The sequence below is a fragment of the Chanodichthys erythropterus genome, chromosome 5 (assembly GCF_024489055.1).
Source record: "Chanodichthys erythropterus isolate Z2021 chromosome 5, ASM2448905v1, whole genome shotgun sequence".
Classification (NCBI taxonomy): Eukaryota; Metazoa; Chordata; class Actinopteri; order Cypriniformes; family Xenocyprididae; genus Chanodichthys; species Chanodichthys erythropterus.
Genome location: NC_090225.1, coordinates 36,422,187 through 36,445,691, shown reverse-complemented (window position 1 = coordinate 36,445,691; position 23,505 = coordinate 36,422,187). Strand labels below are relative to the sequence as shown.

The 23,505-nt window shown below is 35.4% G+C and overlaps 1 protein-coding gene across 1 annotated transcript; it reads left to right on the top strand.

The window, feature by feature from the left end:
- The first annotated feature begins 2,921 nt into the window (after nucleotides 1-2,921).
- Nucleotides 2,922-21,431, top strand: dhx57 (DEAH (Asp-Glu-Ala-Asp/His) box polypeptide 57). The gene is made up of 23 exons (XM_067386991.1): nucleotides 2,922-3,048; nucleotides 3,300-3,803; nucleotides 4,686-4,892; nucleotides 6,022-6,905; nucleotides 6,997-7,190; nucleotides 9,218-9,339; nucleotides 9,440-9,638; nucleotides 10,179-10,303; nucleotides 10,380-10,513; nucleotides 11,155-11,209; nucleotides 11,322-11,539; nucleotides 12,030-12,146; nucleotides 12,263-12,359; nucleotides 13,326-13,499; nucleotides 13,608-13,808; nucleotides 14,888-15,164; nucleotides 15,257-15,352; nucleotides 15,999-16,082; nucleotides 16,169-16,306; nucleotides 19,205-19,279; nucleotides 19,360-19,494; nucleotides 20,534-20,734; nucleotides 20,820-21,431. The coding sequence occupies exons 2-23, from the start codon at nucleotides 3,373-3,375 to the stop codon at nucleotides 20,961-20,963; spliced, it is 4,308 nt and encodes a 1,435-aa protein (XP_067243092.1). The 5' UTR covers nucleotides 2,922-3,048; nucleotides 3,300-3,372; the 3' UTR covers nucleotides 20,964-21,431.
- The last annotated feature ends 2,074 nt before the right edge of the window (nucleotides 21,432-23,505 follow it).

Here is a 23,505-nt window from a genome sequence, read left to right as displayed (position 1 = left end):
AGAAACAGTCATAAAAGTTTTTTTTTTTTTTCTTGTTTGATATATTTAAAAAAAAAAAAAAAATAGCCTACTTTTAAGATGTGATTACAAGTGCACATTCAATACAATCAAGCACAATACTTTTTCACAAGGGTAGGATTACCCTAGACCTTTTTTGATTTGAGGATCTCACCCCCATTGACTACAATAGTATTTTTTTATGGTAGTGAATGGGGGACAAGATCTATTTGGTTACAAACATTCTTCCAAATATCTTCTTTTGTGTTCAGCAAAACAAAAGAAATTTATACCGGTTTGGAACAACATAAAGGTGAGTAAATGATGACAGAATTTATATTTTTTGGTGAACTATCCCTTTACCAGTCCATTCACCAGCCCGGCCGCTAAAATCAGCCTTCTCTGGTCAACTAGCTCCCCCATCTGTCTACATGAAAGCTTTGTATACGTCTTGTTTAGAGTCAAAATTGTTCCCACTCTTTCCCCTCAGCAGAGAAACACACTGAGTACGCTCAAACTGAACATGAATTTATTCAAGTTTCACCTCCTCTATGACACTAATCTTGTATTTAAAAAGACACTGTCAGTTCCAAAATCCCCACATTTGTGCTATATTCTTTATGCATGCCTATGACCCCATATCAAACAGGGCTTGCGACAGAATTTGGCATGTTACTAAAAGTTTGACCTGTAACTGTGATGGCAGTCCATTGGCTATTGGATACAGAATCATAAACACAACAATGATATTCAGATATAACATCACTTTTGTAGCTGTTAGAATTGTTTTATTATATTCTGTATTTTCTACCATTGAGGTGTTACAGCCTTTATACTTGCTGCCTTTGTTTAAACAGATCTGCCTTTTTCTTTGGGAATATCCTTAAATTAAGTATAGAAAAACACTCTAGAAAAAGAAAAAAAGAAAAGAAACTTTTATAGGTCTACTTAAGTTATAGGCCTACTTATGGAGTTAATATGTGCCATAATTAAACAAACAAATACAAACACAGAAAGTGGCAAGATGAAAACCACTATTTTCTATTTCAAACTTTCACATAGAATCTTTTGGTTATAAAAACATTAAAAACATTTTCAAACTTCTGTCCCCAAAACTGAAACATGGACAGTTTTTAAAAGCCGTTTTTAATACCAAGGTACTTTGTAAATGTGTTTATTTTAACACATTTACAATGTGTTAAAATAACTGTACACATTTACAGTTAAAATAAACACATTTACAGAGTACCTTGGTATTAAAAACGGCTTTTGAAAACTGTCCATGTTTCAGTTTTGGGGACAGAAGTTTGATGCTGTCATGGAACAAGCAACAGCCGGCTTTTTTCCACCTCCTGACTCAAATGCCTCATCTTCTTTTCTCCTCATATAATTATTACATTTAAATGACTTGCGTTTCTTCTCCACTGCAGTATATTTTTTTTGAAATTTTTCTGTTTTTGTTGATCACAAAGTACAAAACATATGGGGAAAACTAGGATGCCGGGTGTATTCAGAGCGCCGCCATTACTGTTTACAGTGCGTGGAGTGGTGCGCTGTGATTGGTTGAGCGGATATATCGCGTTCTGTAGAAAAAGGAGACTGGCGTTTGTCTTGTTTTGGAAAGAAAGGGAGAAAACATGACAGAATAACACGACGGATATCGCATTTTGCGCAAAATTAATAAATGACTTAAACACGGACCAGATACAATACTGATTTTGGCGGAAACTTGTTTTTTTAAATGACGTTTATCGCGTTTTGGAACCAAACTCTTCAAATATATGTAGGCTAATGTGTTTTACAAATATAAATAGATGAGCCTTCATCATATTTCACAAATAAATACAAACTATGACTTTGAACAAATGTATATTATAAATACGCTATAAAATAAAGTTCATTATTATTATTATTATTAATTATAATAATAATTTTCTTTTGCAAAGCAGTTTGTGTTTGTTTGCAAAATGCTGGATTTGTTTGTTTAATTATGGCATAATATTAACTCCATAAGTAGGCCTATAACTTATAGACAGATTAAAGTTTCTTTTCTTTTTTTCTTTTTCTAGAGTGTTTTCTATTCTTAATTTAGGGATATTCCCAAAGAAAAAAAGAAAAAAGCAGATCTGTTTAAATAGAGGCAGCAAGTATAAAGGCTGGAACACCTCAGAGGTAAAAAAATAAAATAAAATAATACAGAATACATAATAAAACGTTTCTAACAGCTACAAAAGTGATGTTAAATCTGAATTAATTCTGTTTGCGAGTCAAGTTTTCCTTTGCAAAGCAGATTGTGTTTGTTTGCAAAATGCTGTATTTGTTTGCTTAATTATGGCACATTATTAACTCTATATTTCTGAGGGTCAAGTTCATTAGCTATAAATGGCTTGTATACCCAGAATGAGTTCAGAGAACAAAACACCCAGAATAAGCTGGAATGCTAAAATGACTCACAAACTATTCACCGGACTTGTTGGACTGAAAAGACTTAATTTTGTGAACTCAACAACCTGTCCTCTGTGTCAGAGCTTTTAAGCTCTCTATCTCGTGTAATTGGACCATTACAAACAGTGCAGTCAACTGCAGCGCTGTGTTTGCCTTTGCCAGTATGCTAGGTCACAAAATTAGCATGTAGGCCTAAGAAAGACACAAAATTCCCCTTTCTCCTTTGTAATATGGTAAAATTATTTTTTATAGACCACTGAACCTGTTTATTGATTGTATTGTTTTGATTAATTGTGATCTTTACACATCTTCAATCATGAATTGAACAGCTATTAAAGCTATTTTCAATACTATGGGAAAGCTTATATTTTTAATAAAACAACACAAAAATAAAATTAATAAATAAAACATAATATAAACCAAACCTTCGCTGAAGCTTTTATTTTGCGGCAAACCTGACTTTTATTGTGAAAATTCAGCATGTTTCCTGTTTAAGCTTTTTGTCTTGCTGCAGGTTTCAATCTGGATGTCCAGATAGATACAAAAGTAGCTATAACTGTGCAGCAACAAATTCGCGAAACTTCATATTGATGACCAGAATGATTTGTGAGTTCGCTTTCATTGTCAAATAACTTTTTAACCGACTGTACTCACAACATATAGTAGCTAACCATGTAACGTTAGTATCTACAACCAGCTGTACGTCCTAACTTATGTGTGGCTACTGTTTCCACACTTAAATGGTTGATTTATGCTTATAATCTTTACAAATAAAATGTCAACGGGTAAATGTAAATAAGCAAATAGATATGTGAATTCATTATATTAGCTTATATTATGCAATTGATGCTTTTCAGGATACGTGTATTGACACATACATGATTCAGTTGAAAGAACATACACGAAAAGGGAGCTGAAGTTGCTGAACTAATGAGTGGAAGGAGAAATAAACCCAACCGGGGTGGAGGACGGTTCAATAAACCCAGAGGAGGTGGAAGAGGAGGAAGAGGAGGAGGAGGTGGAGGAGGTGGTGGTGGTGGTGGAAGCAGGAAAGCTGCCAGTGGAGGCTGGGATGATGGAGATGATTTCAGCCTGGATTTTGGTCCCAGTCAGTCATTCAAGCCTCCTTCATCTAGAGGTTCAAGAGGTGGAGGTTTCCGTGGGGCTCGTGGAGGAACTGGCAGAGGAAGATCTCTAGGACTGCCCAGAAAACATGATGATGAGGAGGAGAAGAGATCCAGATTTAGACCAGAGCAAGTGCAACTGCCCCTTCAAAAGATACACATGACATCAGAGAACAAACTACAGGTCAAAGAACTGCTCCGGGAACTTCAAAACCAGGAGTATCACACATCAAACAGGTGAACTTGTGTTTGTTTCTACAGAGGCAACAGTGGCCATCCACTTTTTCTTTGGCCTTGGTTGTGTAAGTACAAAGTAAGACTAGTTTTAAGACACAAACCAAACCAATCCAACCAACTCCAAGATGTATCACAACATTACACACTTTGATTTTAATAATAGCTGTATTGGAGATTTATATTATGTTTTGAGGGAATGAACTATGAAGCATTGCAAGTGTTGGTTTGATATAAAATTATTGAGAAGTCTTTATGTCAGTTGCTTTTGTATTGTCAAATTGTACAGACATTTTGAAAAAACTTTTTCTGCAAAAAAGAATTAAACAAGAACATTGAATGTGACAGAAACTATCTATTATTACGGCCAGTTTGTAAACTTTATAATTCTGAATGACAAACTCCAAGACTCCTCCTTTTTTATAGACTTTTTGTAACAAACTTGCTCTTTTAATAAAGTCACTTAAGGCTGTGATAAATGTTAAAGGTACATCTATTGTAAATATTATGAATCTGTATTTTGCAACTATACATATATCAAATTATTGACTTTATCAAACCACATATACATAATTGTTCAAAAAAAAAATGAATGGAGAAAATTAATGGGAGTTTTACTTCTAAACCCCTCTTTTGCAATCTAAATAGTACTTTATATTTACATTTACATTTACATTTACATTTATGCATTTGGCAGACGCTTTTATCCAAAGCGACTTACATTGCATTATACTATACATTTGTATCTGAGTATGTGCAATCCCTGGGATCGAACCCATGACCTTGGCATTGCTAGTGCCATGCTCTAACCACTGAGCTACAGGAAAGCTGTATATTGGCTTATATTGCTTATTCAGTGTTGAATAATGTATTCTTGTTATATAGCGGCTCTGATTATGAAGGTGGTGAGGAGGAAGAGAATGAAGAAGAGTATGATGAGTTGGACCATCGTGGAGAGGGTCAGTTCTGGGTAACCCATGATGATGGAGTGGAATATGCAGAGAATGAGGACTGGATGGAGGATTCAACCGAGGAGAAGCATGCAAAGCCAGAGCCGGTGATCTCCCTGTTTGCTCTGGGCACTCTTTGCAGGTACACACTAGCTAACAGGCAACACTACTAATATTTCAAGATTATTGAAAAAACTTTTAGATTTACAGTAAAAAAACAGCAGCTGTGGTTGTCAGAAATTCACTGTAAAAAAGTGATTACGGGATGGCATATTTGTGCCTTCTGTATATTATACAACTTATAACCATATATTTAATTATTTGATATAATATTAATACATCAATCAACTACCTAAATCTGCTTTTTACCTTAAAATGTACTGGTAAGCACCATGAAAATACAGGTGGTACAATTGAAAGCCACATGATGAATTAGAGATCATAGTAAGTGGCCTGTCCATAAAACATGGCCAATATGTATAGACAGTGCAGAGGGTCATACAAAGACAAAACACCATCAAATAACAGATAATGTAACACACAAAACACCCTATTACACATTTTTTATAACATAAATGAGAAGAACCAAAATTATTTATATAAAATCTCTAAGAATGTCCTTTTATTGTTTTTTACCATAAAATTATATGGTAATTCATATGTTTTACTTGCAATAACCATAAATTTGACAGTATTTTACAGTAGAATTACATATAATGCAATGTTAAACCATTTACAGTTTTTCACAATATATTGTTTAATTGTTTTGATGTAATAAGTGTAAAAACTCTAAACACAAAAAACTGTAATGTATAATACTGATATTAAAAATGAGAAGAATCAAAATGATTTATAAAAAATGTTATCATATGTGATGTGTCACATGGGGACATCTGGAAATGTCTTTTTATTTCTTTTTTAAACATAAATTATATGGTAATTCATACTTGCAATAACCATAAATTGTACAGTATTTCACAGTTAAATTACAAAAATTGCAGTGTTAAACCATTAACAGCTTTTCACCCTACATGGTAAGGTAAGGTAACTTAAAGTTAACCAGTTATCAGGTTTTTACCAAAGCATTTTTACAGTTTATTTTCTGTAAAATTCACAAACTTTTTTCTTTTTTTTTATACAGTGTATTATAGCATAACGTGTGCCAATAGTTTATGTCTGGATGGTAGTGTACTTTTTAGCTTACTTCTATAAAGTACTAAATCTGGTTGTTCACTTAATATTTTAGTAACTCAGGATTTCCCGTGTTTCAGGTATGGGTTTGACCGTGAGCGCAGTAGACAAGCTTTGCAGGCTGGAGACGGAAGTGGATGTGGTGAGGTTGGAGCAACATTAGAGCTCCTCCTATCCCAGATGTTCACTGAACGTTTTGGCTCTAGTGCCCTCAGCCCCCAGACGTCCGACCTCCCTTCACAGGAGGAATGTGTAGCTTTGCGACAGGAAGAGGCCCTCGCTTTGACCGCGATCTACGGGGAGCGGTTCTGTGAGCGCATCAGCAGTCGTGTTTGGACTATTCAGCTTGATTTGCTATGGTTGGATGAAAGTCGGATAAAAATTTCAGACTCTGCGAATTGTAAAAAGCAGTCGGGGTCCAATCAGATTTGCAAGTTTTACCTAAAGGGTGCAGGTTGTAAGTTTGGAAACCGCTGCAAGTTCAAGCACCAAACTAATGAATCGAACTCTTACAAAGATTTTTGTATGGCAAGTCAACCAGGGTTTAGCAGCATAGAAGCTCCCGTTTACCAGCTGGAGATTCGTTTCCAACCAGGTAGTTTTTATCCTTTTCAACCTCCATTTGTGGCCTTCAGTAGCACTGATGAATCGCTTTCAGGGCCGGGCCGTCTTAATGTCACAGAGTACCTGTTCGGTCAGTCACTCAGTGCTGCGCAGGAAGGTGAGCCGGTGGTCTACACCCTCATTTCCTGTCTGGAGGAGGACGGACCTGTCAGAGAGCTGCTGTCAGCTGCTCATCACAAGTACAGCTCTCCGCCCCCAGTGCTGACTCCACCCACCGTCACTCCGGTAAGGAGTCGGAGCAGTAGGAACACCGTTGACAGCATTACGAATGGTACAGCAACTAGAGATCGATTAACCAAGACCACCGAGACCACAAACCACAGACTGAATCAAAAGGAAGGTGAGGGATTGGACGTCTCAAAACTTGTCATACCATACTTAACCCAAAATTGAAAATTCTGTTATCATTTACTCACTGTGTGTTCAATTAGATGCTTCATTCCTAAGAGAGGATGTTGATGAAGAACAAGACGAGGATGATTATGATGATGAAGAGGAATGTATCCCAGTGGTAAATGAAAGCTATGTTAACTTGAGGAAGAAGATGGTGAAGAAGCCCGAGATCAAAACTGAGCAAATACAGCAAGAGAACAAGAAGCTGTGCAGAGAGTTCAAGAGGAAACAGGTAACACACATGACGATTGTGCAAGACCAACCCTGCCCTCATTGTTTTTGGTGTAGTAAATTATGAATTTTTGCTATCATTGCCATCTTTACACACCATTACATGTTTTTAAACCTGTATAGAGTGCTGCAGGGATGACATATTTTGTAGGCCAACTCTGAAGTTAACATCACCCTGGTTCTCTGGACAAAAAAGCCAATAGGATTTTCCCATTGAGTTATGGATTATTACAGAAAATATGCTCTTTGGCCAACAAAAGTTTATTATTCTTACACATTTTGTTCATAAAGATAATCTTCACAAATTAATACAGCTTTGGGGCCTAAATACATTTGGCAGAAGCAAAAAGATAAAGTTAGGCTATAAAAAAAACTACACCATGGTCGTATGACTTCAACTTCACCACCGCTAAGCTTCCAACAACTCTTTCAAGCTTTATTTAAAATCTACAAGTTGGAAAGTTTGAGTTTGAATAGTTTGTAAGAGTGCATGTTCGTTGTGATGACATTTAAGGTCCCCACAACCTCTGGCGTACCATTTAACCACTTGTTAGCAACCATCTTTTTCAAGACACGTACAGTAAAAGGTTTAAAAGTCACGAGTGTGGTATTACTGATGCATTTTATGTCATAGAATAAAATGAATATTTTAGGGCTGCAACGATTAATCGCGATTAATCGTTTACAAAAAAAAGTCTGTGTTTACGTAATATATATGTGTGTGTTCTGTGTATAATAATTATGTATATATAAATACACACACATTCATGTATATATTTAAGAAAAATGTTATATTTATATATAAAATATTTGTATGTAATATAAAATATATATAAATATATATATTTATAATACATGCATATATTTCTAAACTTTATACCTGTATGTGTGTGTATTTATATATACATAATTATTATACACAGAACACACACATATATATTACGTAAACACAGACTTTTATTTTGCAAACGATTAATCGCGATTAATCGTTGCAGCCCTAGAATATTTTGAGCTTGTGTTAACCACAGACCAAAAACGCATAAAAAAAAAAACAAAACACTGACTTCAGGACAAAGGCAATGAAAGTGCAAAATGGCAACTTGTTTCTGGGTTTTAGGACTTTACAACAAAGAAAAAAAAGTCTGAAATCATAAGATAGTTTTATGTATCATGCAGACTGAGATTTAAAGGGTTAGTTCACCCAAAAATGAAAATTCTGTCATTTATTACTTACCCTCATGTTGTTCCACACCCGTAAGACCTTCGTTAATCTTCAGAACACAAATTAAGATATTTTAGTTGAAATCCGATAGCTCCGTGAGGCCTCCATAGGGAGCAATTGACACGCCATCTGAATCATGATTCGATACACTGATTCATTTATGCTCCGATACTTCATGAAGCAGTGTTTTGAAAATCGGCCATCACTAAATAAGCCGTTATTTTGTTTTTTTGGCGCTCTAAAAATATTCTCGTCGCTTTATAATATTAATATTGAATCACTGTACTCACGTAAACCGATTTAAATATGTTTTTAGTGTTTTATGGATCTTGAGAGAGGAAGTGTCCATTGCTCCCTATGGAGGACTCATGGAGCCATCAGATTTCAACTAAAATATCTTAATTTTTGTTCTGAAGATTAACGAAAGTCTAATCTAAACGTCTACTAAATAAACGTCTAACTAAATAAACAAAAGTTTTATTTACCAAAAATCTTGCCCTTCACTGTAGCTTTTAATTCACCTATGCCACCTTTAACAAATTTTTTCAGTAAATTTCTCAAACTTCATTAGTTCTCTCATTGCTTGTGACCAAAGCTCGTTATAAATCTCATCTCAAAGCTCATTTCTTTGTCATTTTGGAGCTTGACAACACTCTGTCCCCATTCAGTTTCATTATCAGTGGAAGAGAGCAGCCAGGATATTGTTCAAATGTTCACCTTTTGTGTAACACAGAAGAAAGTGATTGAAATAGATTTTTCAGTATTATCATTTGGGTTATCCGATCCTTGTGTGTTCTCTCTGTCAGTCTTCGAGGCGGTATACATCGATGCAGGAGCAGAGGCAGAAGCTACCTGCATGGCAGAAGAAAGAGGCCATATTGGAGTGTTTGGATAAGAATCAGGTTCTCGTCATCAGCGGGATGACTGGGTAGGACTATGTTCTGCAGCATTTATATTCTGTTATATTCCAGTTTTTCTTTTTCGTTGACGTTCTTAACATCTCGATGTCTGAATGAATATAATTTCAGGTGCGGGAAAACCACTCAGATTCCTCAGTTTATCTTGGATAATTTCCTCCAGACTGGGCGGATGGATAGAGTGGCCAACATTATTTGCACTCAGCCACGCAGAATCTCTGCCATCACTGTGGCGACTCGAGTGGCCCAGGAACGAGCAGAGGCCCTGGGTCACTCTACAGGCTACCAGATCCGTCTGGAGACCGTCAGGGTAACACAGTTTTTACATACCAACCACAATTACTGCTGCTGCTTGAGACTGAGCAATACATCAGATATTTACAATATATTCTTAAAGATTTTCTTTGTCATTTGATTATCATTTGTTAAATTACTGCTGCTATAAATGCTTGAAAATGCACACAAATAAGTGATTTGTATCATTCTCTTTTTTTTGGTCCGGACCAAAAGAACCAAGAGAACTGAACTACAAGTCTGGGCACACCAAGAATTTATTTTCTACTATTTCCTGCGTTAAACATTTTCATATAAATTGGTTGCAATAACAATTGGTCCATATTATGGTTTCATACATTGAATAAAACAATTTCAGGCAAATGCATAAATACCAAGAAACTGAGATACACTTTCATCAGGATTCTCTGATGAACAGAAAGTTCATAAGAACAGCATTTAATTTGAAATGGAAATCTTTTGTATCTTTTGTAATCTTTTACTGTCACTTTTGATAAATTCTTGCTGGAAAAAAAACTGGACATCCTAATGTTATTGTATGCTTTCTTGTATCCAGTCCTCCAGCACAAGGCTGATGTTCTGCACCACTGGTGTCCTTTTGCGGAGGCTAGAAGGTGACTCTGAGCTCAGCGGCATTACACATGTGATCGTGGATGAGGTCCATGAACGGACAGAAGAGAGGTTTGTGGAAGGCACACATGCACATAACACAGTCACATGATGCGAGTCTGACAGTAAAATTATTTCTGTCTCGCAGTGACTTCTTATTGCTGGTTCTGAAGGATCTGATTGGAAAAAGGACGGATCTGAAAATAATTATGATGAGTGCAACCCTGAATGCTGAGCTCTTCTCACAGTACTTCAACAACTGCCCCAGCATCCATATACCAGGTACTCTACCCCATTACCGACAAAGAAAGAAAGCATAATTTACACTTTTCATTAAAGAGGACTTATTATACCCTTTTACAAAGTCTTAATTTTGTTTTTGGGGTCTACTAGAATAGGTTTTCATGCTTAAATGTTCAAAAAACACATTATTTTCCACATATTTTACACTGTTGCAGCACCTCTCTTTCCTGTCTGTTAGTAACGCTCTGTTTAGTTCCTGTCTCTGTGAAGCCACTCCTTCTGAAAAGCTCAATGTGCTCTGATTGGTTGGCTGGACCAGTGTATTGTGATTGGTTAAACGCTTTGAGCGAGTTTGAAATGTCACAACCTTACCATAACAGCAGGTTTCGTTTTTTGTGTATATGCCTTGGGTGGGAATTATTTAAATGAGGAATATTGTGACGTGTATGTTCCTGTATGATAACTTTGCAGACCTTTTCCTGCTCAAACAGCAGCATTACACACCAAAGAAAGTTGAAAATGTAAAAAAAGCATAATATGTTCTCTTTAAACATTCACTGATTCATGTTTCAGATACTTTTTTACCATTCTTAGTGCACCTTTAAAAATATGTAAACTGTAGATGTAACCTATTCCACATTTCTTACTTGCTTTTTCGAAACTGACTTTCCTATCTGAAGGACGTACATTCCCAGTGGAGCAGTTCTTTCTTGAAGATGCCATCGCTAAGACCAGGTATTAACATAAAATACATATTGCTTAGTCTACAATTATTTTTCTACGTGTATTCTTCACACAATAATACAAATACTGTCTTTACAACACATTTTGTTCATTTGATGTAAAGGTATGTAATTGAAGATGGTAGTCCATACCGACGCTCCACAAAGCAGAATCGTCCCCCCGGTCAGGGTGGTGCCGCCGGGAAGGGCCGGGCTCTTGTTGAAGACTTTGATGATGATGGTGGTGGCTGGTCCTTTACCTCCTTAATGAAAAAGGATTCGATCAAAGACTCCATCCCTGATCAGCAGCTCAGTCAACAGGAGCTCACTGTCCGATATTCCAGTAAGAACACTAGAATTCTGTTATTTGTTTTTAACTCATTTTAACCCTTGTGCTGTGAAAATTCTTAACCTAATTTAATGTTTCCAAATGCTTTCAAATCTCTCATTAGTTTTGACTTACAACTGTTTCAACTAAATGCAGATAATTCAGTTGTGGTGGCACTAATTTATCACCCTCCTAAATCTACAAAGAAGTTTAATCTGTTTATTGATGAGTTTGCCAAACTTTAAGTGGACTTATTACAAGTTATGATAGATTGTTAATAATGTTTGCTGTGGTACTGATTCTCAAGCAAAATAAATTTTATATCTGGTGGAATCATTCATCCTCTCCAAGTCAAAACATGAGGGTTAAACTCATTTCTGTCTTTAGTATCTGCAAAAAGTTCAACCTGCTTGTTAAATTCATTCTTTATATTAGATCTCTGTGTAATCTGATATAACACACTGAAACCTAGTGAGTGAAATATCTTTGTGCATCTCTTGTTAAGATTACTCAAAGTCTGTGGTGAAAACGTTGGCTGCTATGGATCTTGACAAAATCAACATGGACCTGGTGGAGAGTCTGTTGGAGTGGATTGTTGATGGAGACCACAGCTACCCACCAGGTAAAGAGCACAATAAACCCCTGCACAACATGCCTGTTTAAAATAATTACAGCTTCCTTATCAAGGTTAAAAAGGTCACAGTGATTGACTGTTTTTTTGTGTGTGTGAATGCACAGGGGCTGTTTTGGTCTTCCTACCAGGACTGGCAGAAATAAAGCAATTATATGAACAGCTGCAGTCTAATAGGATGTTCAATAATAGACGAACAAACAGGTAAATTTTTTTAATGGGGCCAGTACTTCAGTTATTGTTGGAAAATATTTTTTTGCACCATGACAGCATTTTTATTTTAATAAAGAAAGCCTTTGAACCTGTCTTCTCATTTCTACGACATAATGACTATGTTTTTATCCATAATGGTAGTATTTGTACTACTGTATCTGTGATTTATGCTAATTAACTGGTAAATAAAAGAGTTTAGGGAGAATCACCATTAAGAATGAAAAACGCATTGAAAAACATAAATTACAGTGATTAAAAAATTATCAAGAAAATAATGTCACGGTCCATACAAAAATCTTATTGATCTTAAAAATATATATATATTTTAATATCATATTGATATTATAATATTACATACTATTGTTCATAAGATAGGTCAGTAAGATCACTAAGAAAGAAATTAATAGTTTTATTCAACAAGTAAGCATTAAATTGTTAAAGAAAATTTATAAGTAAAGAAATTTATAATGTTACAAAAGATTTCTATTTCACAGAAATGCTGTTCTTTTGAACTTTCTATTTATCAAAGAATCCTGTAAAAATGTATCACGGTTTACACAAAAATAAGTAGCAGGATTTCTTTTTTTTTTCTAACAACAATAATGTTTCTTGAGCATCAAATCAGCAAATTAGAATGATATCTGAAGGATCATGTGACACTGAGACTGAAGTAATGGCTGCTGAAGATTCAGATTCATTTAAATTAGTTACTTTGAATTGTAATAATATTTCACAATATTACTGTTTGTATTGTATTTTTGATCAAATAAGTGCAGCCTTAGTGAACATAAAATTGTAACCAACCCCAAACTTTTGAACAATTGTGTAGATTATTATAAAACTAATAAAACAAATAATCGAATTTGGGCTGAGATGTGACTTGAACATTTTTTTTACAGATTCACCTGTAAAAAGCGGATGATAATATTTAGTTATGTTTGTGTGTAAAATTTCCAGGTGTGCAGTGTATCCTCTACACTCATCCCTGTCCAATGAGGAGCAGCAGGCGGTCTTTACCCGCCCACCTGAGGGTGTGACCAAAATCATCATCTCCACCAACATTGCTGAAACTTCTGTAACCATTGATGATGTGGTGTATGTCATAGACTCTGGCCGGATGAAGGAGAAGAGGTTTGACTCACTGTTTACTGCGTATTGGTGCTGAAGCTTGCATTTGTTAAACCCTGTCAAAAGAATTAGATTTGGATGCATTATCCTAAATTTGTGCATGCGTGTTAGGTACGATGCCAGTCGCAGTATGGAGAGTCTAGAGGACGTGTGGGAGTCTCGTGCCAATGCTCTTCAGAGAAAAGGCCGTGCTGGTCGTGTAGCATCAGGCGTCTGCTTCCATCTTTTTACGAGCCACCGCTTCACACACCACCTGAGCCAACAGCAGCTGCCTGAGATCCAGAGAGTTCCTCTGGAGCAGCTTTGTCTAAGGTAACCATCTTCATATTTGGTAGTCGTAGCCTAATGGTTAGAGAGTCAGACTTGTATCCCAAAGTTTGCTGGTTCGATTCTCAATACCGGCAAGAAAATGTGGGTCGGGGAGTGTATGAACAGCCCTCAATACCCATGACTTAGCCAATCACTCCCCGGGCGCCACAGCAAAATGGCTGCCCACTGCTCTGGGTGTGTGTGTGTCCACTACTCTCTACTCATAATGTGTGTGTACTAACTTGGATGGGTTAAATGCAGGGAGTTTGTGTATGTGGTCAAATTCTGAGTATGGGTTGCCGTACTTGGCCCTCATGTCACTTAACTTTAACTTAAAAGTAAAAAACAGCCTTTTAATTAACATAAGTAAACCTGATTTGAAACCTAAGAATATTTGTTAAGATCTTAAAGGGTTAGTTGACCTAAAAATCTAAATTCTGTCATAATTTACTGACCCTCATATCGTTCCACTTTTGTTCACCTTCAGAACACAAATTAAGGTATGTTTAATGAAATCTGATTTCAGTCCCTCCATTAAAAGTCTAAAGTCTATTCAAGTCTATTGTAAAATAAATCCTTATGAATCAAGCAGTTTAATCCATGTCTTCCAAAGAGACGTGAGCCCTCTATATGATGAAAAGATTTAAATTATTATTTGCATGTAAACAAATGGAAACGCAAGCTTTTGAGTTTCCTCAAGAAACCAATGAGGGATGTTCTCGCGCATCAATCAAGTACGATTGAGCTTCATTTTACCATATTTGAGTGCTCTGTATGTTCACTGATCAATGTTTATATGTGAATAAAATTAAATTTGTTCATCATATGAAGCAATTGTGTCTATTCAGAAGTATAAACCGCTCAGTTCATATGGATATATTTTACAATCCCTTTATCGATCCCTTTATGGGACAGAAATCACTTAGATTGCATTAAAAATATTTTCATTTGTGTGTCAAAAAAGAAGTCTTGTGGGCTGAAACGACATAAGAGTGAGTAACTGATGACAGAATTAGATTTTTTGGGATGAAATAACCCTTTAATAGTTTAAACTTGACCCCGTTTCTGCTCTTCTCTCTCAGGGTTAAGGTGCTGGATGTGTTTGCGGAGCGTCCCCTGGACTCCGTTTTCTCCCAGCTGATTGAGCCACCCACAGAAGGCAGCCTGGAGTCTGCTAAACAGCGCCTGTGTGCCCTGGGCGCCCTGACAGATGAGGAGTCTCTTACTCCACTGGGCTGGCATTTAGCCTGTCTGCCCGTGGACGTCCGCATCGGTAAACTCATGCTGCTGGGAGCCATCTTCCGATGCCTGGACCCTGCTCTCACCATCGCCGCCAGCCTGGCCTTCAAGAGTCCATTCGTAAGTCACTAGACAAATGTAGTAGATGATAATTCTCCAATGTAGTACTAAGTTAGCTGAAATCTATGCTCTCTTGGTGGCTACACTGACAGGTGTCTCCCTGGGATAAACGAGAGGAAAGTAATGAGAAGAAGTTGGGTTTCTCTTTGGCGAACAGTGACCATCTAGCTTTGCTGCAGGCGTACAAGGTCAGTACATGCTCTGGTTAAATTAAAGACCAGAGATACACAGTTCATTATGATATACACATCAATTACCATTTGCTTTCCTTTTTTAAAAAAAAAGATATTAGATAATTGTATTTTACAGTATTTATTATATTTGGCCTTTAAATATATCCAGACTTTTGCAACTCGTTCCAGAGCTGATTCCACAAACACATACACACACTCACAATCAGTGTGAAATAAAATATATTGTATAAATACTGTATATACTGTATTCATATATACATATTCACATCTGCTTATCTGTATCATTTTTTTTTTCATTTCATTGTTTACTTAAAATTCACAGAATGTTTTTTGAAATACTTTATTTTACATTTACAAGACTGTCAGAAGTTTTTGTATTTGACACAAGCAACACTTCTGCTAATTAGCCCAGCAGACATTTTATCAGCCAGTTCTAATAATTAAAAAATAATTAGTCTTCCCAATATATTGATCTACTACTGATCGTCCTATCAGTCAGAATTTCTTTATTTATGCATTTCTGAAAAGTGCTGATGAAGATCTGGGCCTAGTTCATTATTCAATACATGTTTATTTATAGCTCATGTTCATGAAATGTGCTGTTTGCTGTTATAATCACAAAGACTCGTGTTGTGTTCAGGGTTGGTGTAACGCAGCACAGAACGGCTTTAAGGCTGGTTACCAGTACTGCAGAGAGAACTTCCTCTCGATCCGGGGCTTACAGGTGAGACTGGTCTCTGATCAGCTCAGCACAGATGTCAGTCATTTTGGCACACTTGAATAACCTTTGTTTTGTGTGTGTTCTCTCAGGAGATAGCGTGCCTTAAAAGGCAGTTTGCAGAGCTCCTGTCTGACATTGGCTTTATGAAGGATGGACTGAAAGCCAGGGTCATTGAAAAAATGAGCTCAAAAGGAAGTGATGGGGTGCTGGAGGCCACGGGTTATGAGGTAACAGTGATTTTTGAGTGCTGGGGCAGACTTGTTTATGCACTAAGATCATAGAAATATGGAAAGAAGATCTTCTAGATATTGCCTTGTTTACATGTTTTCATAAATATCTGAAAGTGTTGAAAAGTAGTAGGGATACAGCTTTGAAAGGATTTTTAATTGTAAAATAGTTTTGTTTTTCTTAAATTAAATATTTATTTATTTTAACTTACTGGTCTGAGACAGCTGGTTTTAAATGTAACAAGTTTATAATGTAATATCAGAATTTTGTTAAAATAGTTTTCATTTAAATAAAATTATTGTAAATGGTGCATTTGTGTTAAGAACATTCTAGTGATTGTCTCTGATTAATATCAGTTTGGAAATTATGCTATTTTAAAAACTAATGGCAGGTAAATTATTTTTAGAGGTTTTATCCTATTTCTTCTGGACAGTGAGTGTTTTTTTTGACAGCAGTAATATGTGAGATTGTTGAGTGCTGGGTTTTAGACTATTCGAAAGGTGGTGTGATATAGAACAACCTAATGATCATAAATGTTGTACTTTTGTTTGTATTGTTATGCTGTTGTCAAACTCATGCAAATCTACATAACTGTTTTTATTAAGAAATATTAGGGCACATTACAAGGACACATTAAATTCATCAAAATGAAATAAAATGCATTTATAAAATGCTGTTCCTCAAACTGTTCATCAAAAAATCCTTTCCACTTCAATCTATACCCATTTTAGGTTGGGATGCACCAAAATGAAAATTCGGGGCTAAAACCAAAAAATCTGGATGCACTTGGCTGAAAAATGAAACCGAAAATAAATAATAAATTAATGATCAATTAATTAATCAATCAAATGTATTTAAAAATCAACACTCAAATAGCTAAAACTGAGTTGTACAAACATTTAAATTGCACATAAGGCAGTTTTTATTTCAACTTTTTGTTTGTACTCCACGTTGTTGGTAAAATATAAATTTAAACCATATCATTACCGATTAAAAATGAGAAATTAATATTGTCAATCCAGATCTAGTATCCACACAGCTGACATGTTTAACTTTTGTAGCTTATCCGGTTTGTGTGCACAAAATAGATGCTGAACACAGTGAAAAAAATGCCATCAGAGAAGCGCTAATTAAACGTCTGTTTCAGTCACTGATTAATAAATATATAAAACAACTAAATATATATCAAAGACTCATGTTGTTAAGCATAAAAAGGCCTTTAGTAAATTAGGCTAAATCATTAAAAATTTAAAAGTTGTTGATCAAAGCGTTTTGGCTTAACACAGCCTTCCTCAGGATACACATCCATTGTCCACAAAACCATGCTTTTGACGATTTGCAATCAGTTGCCCAGTGATCAACAACTTCTTAATTTTTTTTATGCTTTAGCCTGATTTATCAAAGGGTTAGTTCACCCAAAAATGAAAATAATGTCATTTATTACTCACTCATGTCGTTCCACACCTGTAAGACCTTCATTCATCTTCGGAACACAAATTAAGATATTTTGATTAAATCCGATGGCTCAGTGAGGCCTGCTTTCACAGCAATGACATTTCCTCTCTCAAGATCCATAAAGGTACTAAAAACATATTTAAGTTCACGTGAGTACAGTGGTTCTACCTTAATATTATAAAGCGGCGAGAATACTTTTTGTGCACCAAAAAACTAAATAATGACTTTTCAACAATATAGTGATGGACCAATTTCAAAACACTGCTTCGGAGCTTTGCGAATCGAATCAGTGACTCGGAGCGCCAAAGTCACATGATTTCAGCAGTTTAACCATTTGATAGATCCGAGTCACTGATTCGATTCGTAAAGTTCTGAAGTGGTGTTTTGAGATCGGCCCATCACTATATTGTTGAAAAGTCGTTATTTTGTTTTTTGGCGCACAAAAAGTATTCTCGTCACTGTACTCACGTGAACTTAAATATGTTTTTAGTACCTTTATGGATCTTGAGAGAGGAAATGTCATTGCTTTGAATGCAGGCCTCACTGAGCCTTCGGATTTCATCAAAATATCTTAATTTGTGTTCCGAAAATGAACGAAGGCCTTAGGGGTGTAGAACGACATGAGGGTGAGTAATAAATGACATTATTTTCATTTTTGGGTGAACTAACCCTTTAAAGGCCGTTTATGCTTAACCATATGAGTGCCTTGGAATATTTTGCTGTTTCATCTAAGATATTTTTAATGAAATCAGAGTTTCCATTGACAGCTACATAACTACCACTTTGTTGCTTCAAAAAGTTCAGAAAGAGATCGTAAAACGAATCCATATGAATGGAGCTGTTTTTAAATTTTTTTTTGAAGAGACTCAATTGCTTTATATGATGAACAGATTGAATTTAAGCTTTTATTCACATATAAACATTGATCAGCTCACACATCAGTTATAGTAAACTGAAGCTCAAGCATGTTCGCTTGACGTGTAAGAACAAAATGAGGTTCGTTCTCATGTTTTACGCAGCAAGTTTGAGCTTCCTCAAGAGCCAATGAGGTTTGTTCTCGTGTGTCAAGCACATTTGGTTGAGCTTCTGTTTATATTCGCTGATTAATGTTTATATGTCAATAAAAGCTTAAAATCAATCTGAATCAGAAATCTCTTCAGAAAATGTGGACTAAATCACTCAATTCATATGGATTAGTTTTGTCTATGGAGGGACAGAAAGCTCTCAGATTTCATCAGAAAGATAGTCATTTGTGTTCCGAAGATGGACAAAAGTCTTAAGGGTTTGGAAAGAAATGAGGGACAGTAATAAATGGGATAATTTTTATTTTTGGGTGAACTAACCCTTTAAGTAGCAGTAATAATTTATGAACTCCGTAGTAAACTACCCACAGAATGTGACCTGTTTCTTTTAAAAAAAAAAATTTTTCTGTCCCTCAACAGGCCAATCTGAACTCCGATAACACAAAGCTGATGTCAGCCATGTTGTGTGCAGCCCTCTACCCTAATGTAGTCCAGGTCAGTGTTGCAAAATTGGTTTAGTCTATCTAGATGTTTAACATGAATGTGTTTAATAAAGCGTGCTGTGTTGTGTTTAGGTGAGATCTCCTCAGGGGAAGTATAAGCTCACTAGTAAAGGGGCTATGAAGATGCAGCCCAAAGCAGAAGAACTGCGCTTCCTGACCAAGAATGACGGAGCCGTCCACATACACCCTTCATCTGTCAACTTCTCTGTAACTATCAGACATAAACTACATTCGCTATGAACTTAGCATCTAAAATCATGTATTTACTAGTGAAAATGAATATTCAGGGCAGGATTTTGTCCATCAGGATTTGATTGAAATGTGAAAAATGTGTACTGGTAGGCTGTGATATTATTGGTAATATTATGTCTAAATATTACTAAGTATTAAATATTATTTGTGCCGCCTGCATATCCTTGGTAACGTCATCCGTAAATTTGTTTTAGAGGCAGAGAAAGTTATTACATTTTCAGTAATGATTGTAGTGATGATCAATAATCAGTAATGATCAATCATACAATAAAGAGTATGATTGATTGAATCATACACCAAAAGACTAGGGACATTTATTAAAGTCTTTTAAATATATATATATATATATATATATAACATACATACATATAAATTATTTAAAGTATTATGTAAATATATAAGAAATATTTAAAAATATATATGTGTGTTTACATAATATATTTATAAATATACTTACATTTAAATGAAATAAAAATAATAAATAATATATTATTTTTAATTAAATATAAAACATTTCAGTTGTTTTATCAAGTGTATGGCTATGTTCAGACTTCAGACTGCAGGAAAATTGGATGGTTGCTTTGGAAACAGCGTAGGCTTGCTTTCGCATCTGACAAGTCTTTCAAAACGGATGCAGGTAAAATTGAGGTGCTACATCTCGCTCTCCAAATAAGTGCCCTGTGGAGTTGCGGTGCAGAATGGGAAAATCTTTGGACCATTTGAACACCGAATTAATACTCCCGGCAATTCTGTCACCAGTTTCACGTTAAGAGCGACGCAAAAGACAGTATGAAATCCAATTTGAGCAGCCAGAGCATCCAGACTGAGACCCATCTGTAAAAATCTGATTGGAATCGCATTTCAAACCACCTCCAGATGAAGACTTTCAAAAACCCATCTGGATATGCAAAAAATCAGATTTTTGCTGGCAGTCTGAACATGGCCTAAGTTTCCCTCATGTGCTGTCACATCTGAGAAGTTTCACTCGTTGTAGGTGCGCCACTATGACAGCCCATACCTGGTGTACCACGAGAAAGTGAAGACCAGTCGAGTGTTTATCCGTGACTGTAGCATGGTGTGCGTATATCCCATGGTGCTGTTTGGTGGGGGGCAAGTGAGCGTGGAGCTGCAGCGTGGAGAGTTCGTTATCTCTCTGGATGATGGCTGGATCAAATTTTCTGCTGCGTCTCATGAGGTAAAACAGACTTACTCTAGTTTATTATGCTGTGCTAGTTGTATACTGTGCTAGTATTTCATTAGAAAGTGTTTATGTACTGTAGGTGGCTGAGCTGGTGAAAGAGCTGCGCTGGGAGTTGGATCAGCTCTTAGAGGAGAAGATAAAAAATCCCAGCATTGATCTGATCACCTGTCCTCGAGGATCTCGCATCATACACACGATAGTGTCACTTATCTCGACACAGTGACACACATTCATCCAGTACACAGAATGTCAGTTTACACATCCACTCATGCTATTCATAATTAAATGAAAGTGGGATGTTCACCTGAAAAAGCCTTATGACATGTCAGATTTTGTTGAACTGTGGAAGCACTTTTACTATATTTTCAGTTTAGTTTAATTTTCTTTCATAAAATAAATGAATGTACTTTGACATTGTGTGATTCCACACAAACAGCCCATGAATGCCAGAGTCCATATTGGACTACTTTAATGTAATTTTGCAGAAATAAGCAGTAACAGCAGGCATGTGCATGAATTTTAAATGTATGGCATGAGGTATATGTGAGTATGAATTGTCAAATATAAAAGACATGGTGTTTTGAATGGTCAACTTCTGTGATGATGTGGGACTACTATGAAATGTCATATTTTGCCAAAAGATGCATTATCAAATGTATTTAAAATTAAATGTAAATGGCATATTAGATCTGTGGATATACTTATTTAAAAATAAACAAGTTTTTTCCTCAATTATTTTTGGCACTTGTTTCATTATATTATGTTGAAATTATTTGTGCACAATGTTATAGATGATTACATGACTACGTTTTTGAGTAACTATTGTAGTCTTCACCCAGATACCCAGATAAGAGCAAATCATTTGTAACTCTAATGCGACCAGTCTTAGTACTGTAACGTGGCCTAAATCTTGACTGGAAAGTATTTTTGACAGAAAAGGGAGATTCATACGGAAGAGGATTAGGGCCAAGCAATAATAAAAAAAAATAAAACCATCTCGAGATTAAAGTTGTTAAATTTCGAGAAAAATCTCGTTAAATTTCGAGAAAAAAGTCGAAATAAAATGTTTAGAATAAACTCGTTAAATTACGAAAAAAAACCTCGTTAAATTTCGAGAAAAAGGATGAGATAAAATGTTGAGTATAAACTCATTAAATTACGAGAAAAAACTCGTTACATTTCTAGAAAAAAGTCGATAAAATGTTGAGAATAAACTCATTAAATTACGAGAAAAAAGTCGTTAAATTACGAGAACAAATTCGTTAAATTATGAGAAAAATGTTAAATTTCGAGAAAAAAAGTCGAGATAAAATGTTGAGAATAAACTTATTAAATTATGAGGGGAAAAGTCGTTAAATTACGAGAACAAATTCGTTAAATTATGAGAAAAATGTCATAATTTAACGAATTTGTTCTCATAATCTAACGACTTTTTTCTCTAATTTAATGACTTTATTCTCAACATTTTATCGATTTTTTTTCTCGAAATTTAATGAGTTTTCTTCTAGTAATTTAACGAGTTTTTTCTCGTAATTTAACGAGTTTATTCTCAACATTTTATTTCGACTTTTTTCTCGAAAATTTAACAAGTTTTTTTCTCAAAATTTAACAAGTTTAATCTCGAGATGGTTTTATTTTTATTTATTTTTTTTATTGCTTGGCCCTAATCCTCTTTCATAGATTCAAGATCGGTCTTTATTTAACTAATTCTTTAGGATCAAGTATGAGAGGTTTAATAACAGCCAGCTTAAAGGTTTTTGGGACATATCCTAATGACAATAATGAAAAAATTATTATTAAGAAGAGGATCTATGACTTCTGGAAGGATCTCTTTCAGTAGCTTAGTCAGTATAGGGTCTAACATGTTGTTGATTTTGATTATTTAACAATTCTTCCTCTCCTATAAAAAAATAAAATAAAAAATGATTGGAATTGTTCCTCAGGGACACTACAATGCACTTTTCTGCGATACTGTAGTAGTAGATGCTGTCATGTATATAATTTACTCTCTGATAGTATCAATCTTGAAGTAAAGAAATTCATAGTTGTTGCTGCAATTTAATTCAGTGTATTTTGCTTTTAGCTCCCAAAGGGATATTAGAGGATTGAAGTTTAAAAATAGACCTCTTAAACTCAGTCTAATAACCATGAATTAAAACTTTTTGCCACAAGGTGGCGCTGGAGTCCAAGAATGAATAATTTTACGGTCTATATTGTGTAGCTAAACACAGTATGGTTTTTGTTATTATTGAGCAGAAATTTGTGATTTAATATGTAGTAATATTAAAATAAATTAATAGCTATTGTGTTCATTTTTATGTTAAAATAGGCCTTTCCCTTATCTCATTTTGATGCAGAACAAACTATAAGTAAGTCATTTGTAGGCTGAATCCTCTGAAGACAAAACAGGGGAAGTGGTCAAGAAATCACTGCAGTTTCACTTGAGATGCAGACAGTACAGGGCATCATGTACCTTATTGTTTGAGTGATATAAGTGAAGGTCAGTTAGGGGAATTCATTTATGAAGCTCAAAATGAGAACTGACGATTTGTTATATTGTGTTCTTTCTGGTAGCCATTTAAGCTCCTTTAATAGGATTTATGTAATTAGCAAAGACGTCTTAGACCTGATCATTCTGGAGCTTAAAGGGATCATTTAGCATGCAAGGTGTAATCTGTTTGTGTTGTTTTGTTTGTTTATTACAATATGTGCTAAACTTCTTTCAGGTCTCACGCTAAAGAATGTGACAGAAAATCAGACCCAAT

Coding starts and splice junctions, on each gene's coding strand:
- dhx57 (XM_067386991.1), top strand. CDS start 3,373: ATGAGTGGAAGGAGAAATAAACCCAACCGGGGTGGAGGACGGTTCAAT. Junction 10,514..11,154: donor CCCCAGCATCCATATACCAG/GTACTCTACCCC, acceptor TCCTATCTGAAG/GACGTACATTCCCAGTGGAG. Junction 15,353..15,998: donor CTTTGCTGCAGGCGTACAAG/GTCAGTACATGC, acceptor TGTTGTGTTCAG/GGTTGGTGTAACGCAGCACA.